Source organism: Loa loa (genome assembly GCF_000183805.2).
Source record: "Loa loa unplaced genomic scaffold supercont3.728, whole genome shotgun sequence".
NCBI classification, from domain to species: Eukaryota; Metazoa; Nematoda; class Chromadorea; order Rhabditida; family Onchocercidae; genus Loa; species Loa loa.
Window position 1 is genome coordinate 7,366 of NW_018108908.1, and position 5,374 is coordinate 12,739.

The 5,374-nt window shown below is 26.2% G+C and overlaps 1 protein-coding gene across 1 annotated transcript in view; it reads right to left on the reverse strand.

The window, feature by feature from the left end:
* Positions 1–3,984: 3,984 nt before the first annotated feature.
* Positions 3,985–5,374, reverse strand: part of LOAG_18947 (hypothetical protein) — a gene marked incomplete at both ends in the record, with an annotated part of 3,069 nt that continues 1,679 nt past the window's right edge. Inside the window, 4 exons of the mRNA XM_020451609.1 lie at positions 3,985–4,065; positions 4,356–4,511; positions 4,680–4,775; positions 4,979–5,202. Coding sequence (XP_020304594.1) covers positions 3,985–4,065; positions 4,356–4,511; positions 4,680–4,775; positions 4,979–5,202 — 557 coding nt within the window. The remainder of the gene's footprint in view (positions 4,066–4,355; positions 4,512–4,679; positions 4,776–4,978; positions 5,203–5,374) is intronic.

The window sequence follows — 5,374 nt, forward strand, 5'->3', positions numbered from 1 at the left end:
TTGACTACCGCGCATAACTGCATGCATCGAAGTCGTGCATAATTGCATGCATTGAAGTCGTGCATAATTGCATGCATTGAAATTGTGCATAATTGCATGCATCACTGACATATTATCGAACATATTCGGTGCTTTTATTTTTATCTTTTCAAACTTTTATCAATTTTCCTCTTTTGCATAATGTTTTATTTTTTAAAAGCTAAATAATTTTAACTGTCAATAATTTTACATCTAAGTAAATAAAAAAAAAAAAAGTGCCATAATGGAATTATCTGTTTACAGAAATGTCATCTGAATGCCATTTATTCACTTACATATATATCCCCTCGTTTGACTCATTCACATTTACTTTCAAGCATATCAATCTTGTCATTGTTTGTATAACAAACTTGACACATTATCACAATGTCACATAGTTTTGTTTTATTTGAAAAATTGAATGAAAATGTTTGTTTATTAAATATTCATTTTTAATAAATAATTTTCTATTTCATATATGAATTTATTCTTAATGTTTGAATAGATTTTGAATCCATCGAATTTTTTTTTTATTTTTTTTTTTTGAAAACTGAATTATTAATATGAGTTTTTCATTTCCTGAAAATTATCTTACCACTTTTTCTACCATAAGTTCAATAATATTTCAACAGTTAATCCAATTTGGCTAAAAATTATCACAGTGATGATTTTTGGTCAAAATTGAATTGATGATTTTGATTTTGTTTCTTTTTTTTCTTACAATTACTACTTAGCATTTTAAGAATTGATCGAGAAGAAAATAGTTTTGAAGAATGTAATAATTTGCATATTTTGATTCCACTAAGTCAAATTTTTTCTTTTCTGTAAAATTAATGAAAAAAAATGGTTGAAAATGAAATAAATGATGATATTTTTGGTTAATTTCAAAAAAAAAAGGACGGGAAAAAAAGTTTTGTCATTTTTTTTTTTTAAATTTTACAAGTTATTTACAAAATTTCATTGCGGTATTAGCAAATCTTTTTCTCAATGAATAAATAGATTATATTGAAAAATTCTCAACATGATTACTAATTAAAGATTGAAAGAAATTGGGAACAGAATGATAAATGGTTGGAAGTAAGAAACGATACGATAAGTATTACTTTAAATAGGTATGATAAGAAAATGGAATGATCATTTTGCATTTTTCTTGACGAAAATTAAACAAACAACCAAATTACAGCAATGCTAATTTCATCTAGAATTATAATATTTAAAAATAGATTGTTAAAGAGGACAAATTTTCAATTTTTTAAATTTTCATTTCCTTTTTTTTCGAAGATTCGAAAAGTCTCATGTTAAGTTAAAATTATTAGAATAATGTTTTACATAATAGTAATGCATGCATCACAACTTTTCATTTTAGAAAAATTAGACAATAAAAAATCATTTATCTTTTATTTTATGCCTAAATCAAAATCTTTAAAAAAAAAAAAAGGGAAAGAGTAGCTTATTCAGGATACAGTAAGCATCGGTAATCTATTCTTGGATAAGATTGATAAGGATAAAAGTATATGTTAGGGAAAGAAGAAGCAAATTGAAATGAATGATAGTTCTTAGTTTATCATTTCAAAGGAAGTCAAAATTGCATTTTGAATAGATATGATGAGATGAGGGGCGGAAATGATCATTTCACATTGTTTTCATTTAGCATGCTATGTGATAACTTTGGCGGTATTGTTATCTCAGCTTGAGCTTTTGTTTCCGCTCTAATTTTGTACCAACAAATTGGGTGACAATGCTTGAACAGAAATATGTATATGCTTTCTTCACTGATACTACCAAGTTTGATAGGATGGACAAAAACATATATGGTAACATATCATTATGGCCAAAAACAGGAAATTGAAAGTAATAAGGAACTTGAGCAAAATTTATCAAAAATCTTATCATTTCATTTGATATAATTGAAATGAGACGGAATTAATTAATCAAACCGGATCAGTAAATTTTGTCTTAATACAGAATTACCGACGATTGGCATTACTCATTTAGCTTGTAATGATGAAATAAAATTATGAAAAAAATCGAGAAAATTGTAAAAGAGTTCGATTAATATAAAACTTTTGTGGAATTTAAATAATTTCACAAAGAATGAAGAAAAAAAGTTTGCATAGTGATAAAATGATATTGGCTGAATCATTGCTTATCATTTATGGATTAAATAAATAAAAATTTCAATAAGAGTAGCTTGCATTTGATCGATAAATTGCTGCAATTAAAGAAGATATGATACTGATAATTAAATTGGTTAGAATAAAATTGAAATGTTCGAATTAACGAAAGACCAAGTAAATACACCAAAAATAGATATATAATATATATTTTGAAATTTTGAAACTATAATTTTGCTTAATCATTAGGGTTATAATTGATCATTGATCAATGAATAATTTTTGATATAAGTAAATAATATCTAAATGATACAAAAATAATTTAAAATAAATACAAAATATTTTTAAATTTTATTTCAATTTGTATCCATTCATGTCCTACGGGAAATTTTAACCAACCGCTGTTGCACTAATTACTTATTGTTCTGGAAAATTTTAACCAACCACTATTGTACTAATTAGTTATTGTTTTGGAAAATTTTAACCAACCACTATTGTTATTGTTCTGGAAAATTTTAACCAACCACTATCGTACTAATCAGTTATTGTTGTAGGAAATCTTAACCAATCACTATTTTACTAATCAGTTATTGTTCTAGGAAATTTTAACCAACTACTATTGTATTAATTAGTTATTGTTCTGGAAAATTTTGACTAACCATTACTGCACTAGTTAGTTATTGTTCTGGAAAATTTCAACCAACCACTATTGTTATTGTTCTGGAAAATTTTAACCAACCACTATTGTTATTGTTCTGGAAAACTTTAACCAACCACTATTGTTATTGTTCTAGGAAATTTTAACCAACCACTATTGTTATTGTTCTAGGAAATTTTAACCAACCACTATTGTACTAATTAGTTATTGTCCTAGGAAATTTTAACCAACCACTGTTGTACTAATTAGTTATTGTTCTAGGAAATTTTAACCAACCATTACTGTACTAATTAGTTATTGATTTGAAACTTTGATGCGCTAAAATTGTATCCAATTAATTCAATTACACCACTATATAATAATACAATATATTGAAATATCACGGGAATTTAAATATAATCGTACATAAAAAAACTCTAACAAAACTATCCATCCGATAATTTAGCATAATGCTAATAGGTTGAAATGATAGAATATTTGAGAATATAATTTTACTTTATCATTACAGCTATGATTGATCATTGATTAACCTAAATGATAAGAAAATAAATCCATAAAAAAGTCAATTATTTCATCCTTCTTTGTTATTCTTTTTTTTTTCTATCACAATTTTATGCAAATTTTTTGTATTTTTAATGTCAATGCATTTGTAACATGCAAAATGTTATTTTTAGAAACGATAAACCCATAAGAAGCAGAACTTTTATAACAATGATTTAGATGCAATTTGAGAATATTAGCAATGAATCAGTAAGAAGCTTCAAGAAGATTACAAGATAATACCAGGTGAACTATTAGAAATAAGGTCAAAATCAGAATTTATATATCAAATTCAAAATCTGTTGGTTGAAATTATAAGCTTCATTGAAATGGATGAATGATCTTGTTGAAATTACCATCATTGACTAAGCATAAGCATAACATTCATTCAAAATTCCATCAAAATATTCACTCGGATGATATTCGAATCATTAATTAGTAATAGTTCAAATGTCGCTTAGATTAAATGTTATGATAAATTTTGAAAGTTTCATGAAACAGAATATCGAAATATGCAAATTAACAAATTATTCAAAAATATATCATAAGTTACAAAAGGCTACAAGAATGAAAGAAAAGGCAGTCTGATATGGAGCGCAAAAATTTTCATCATATCGAGAGATTCCGCAATGTGTTCTGAGGTTTCTAATTTGATTAATCATCAGAGCAGCCCACAAATTCACTAATTTGAATGGGATATTCTTGTATCACGCGATATTTTCCTGTATCATAGATCTGAAATAATTAATTTTCAAATTAATGCAATTAAGCAAATTTAGCAATTAAGCAATTAATTAGCACAGATATTTATTTTGTAAATTCTTCTAACAATAGTAAACGTGGGATGCGATAGTGTTCCGGAATTTTAATTCATTCATTTTCTGAATATAAGAGAACTGATCAATAATCTGATACATTGGAAAAGTGATGTAATAAACTTTTACTTATCACTCCTTATCAACAGATGGGAATGATATCGAGAAATATGATAATTATCATTTTTATAATTAGCTTTTATATTCTACCTGAATACTGTTGGAAGCTGTATACAGAATGAACAGTGAGCTATTCTGATATGTTAATCCAATTAGATCACGTGGAAATTGTGGAAAATAATTTGTCGTTAAGCCGGAAAATGTTGCTACATTCCAGTAAGCATCATATGTTGCAAAATTATCTCCCTGAAATTTTTGCTGTTAATTACTCTGATAATTAATCGCTAACTGAGAAGTGAACATTAAATTTCAACTATGGAAATATAACAAATTTCTTGAATGTAAAATTCACATCTCTCATGAATTTATTAACAGTAATTTTTAGAGTTTGAAAAATGAAAATTAAAAAATTACTTCGACAAGAACTTGATTACCATCAATCCATTGAAATCCTGCACGAGGATATACTGGCATTTTTTTTGTTAATGTTTGTGGACTCTTTCGTGCAAGCTACAAAATATGTCACCAATTTGGGTACGAAACAATTCTTAATTTTATCTTTTAAATAAAAATGAACTAAAAGATGACAAAAAATACTACTTAATAATGTAGACAATAATATAATGCTTAATAATGTCACTAACAATATTACTAACATAGAAAATAATAATGTCACTAACAATGTCACTAACATAGAAAATAATGTCACTAACGTAGAAAACTTTATTCTTTCGATTCCAACGATATCGATAGACAGTTTGATGTTCGATAAGTACGGTTACACCGCTTCTACTGTTAGTGTAAGCAACCGTAACGGTACGTGGACCATCCGGAAACATTTCATTAATATGAAATGATGCCTTTTGATGTAAGTTATCATGTCTCCAAAGTTGATAAACACGATCACGAGCAAATACATATGTTCGACCGTTATATGCTAGAAAATGAAAAGATTGAAATTTCAAATTGTAATTAAAATAAACTCGCACATATATGAATAAGAAATTTTGGAATTGTTTGAATTTTTCAATGTCTTTATTTTGAAGTAATCTAATTGCTTTAGAAGTAATTGATTTAATTCTTAAACTAAGTTAAATTGAATTTAATTT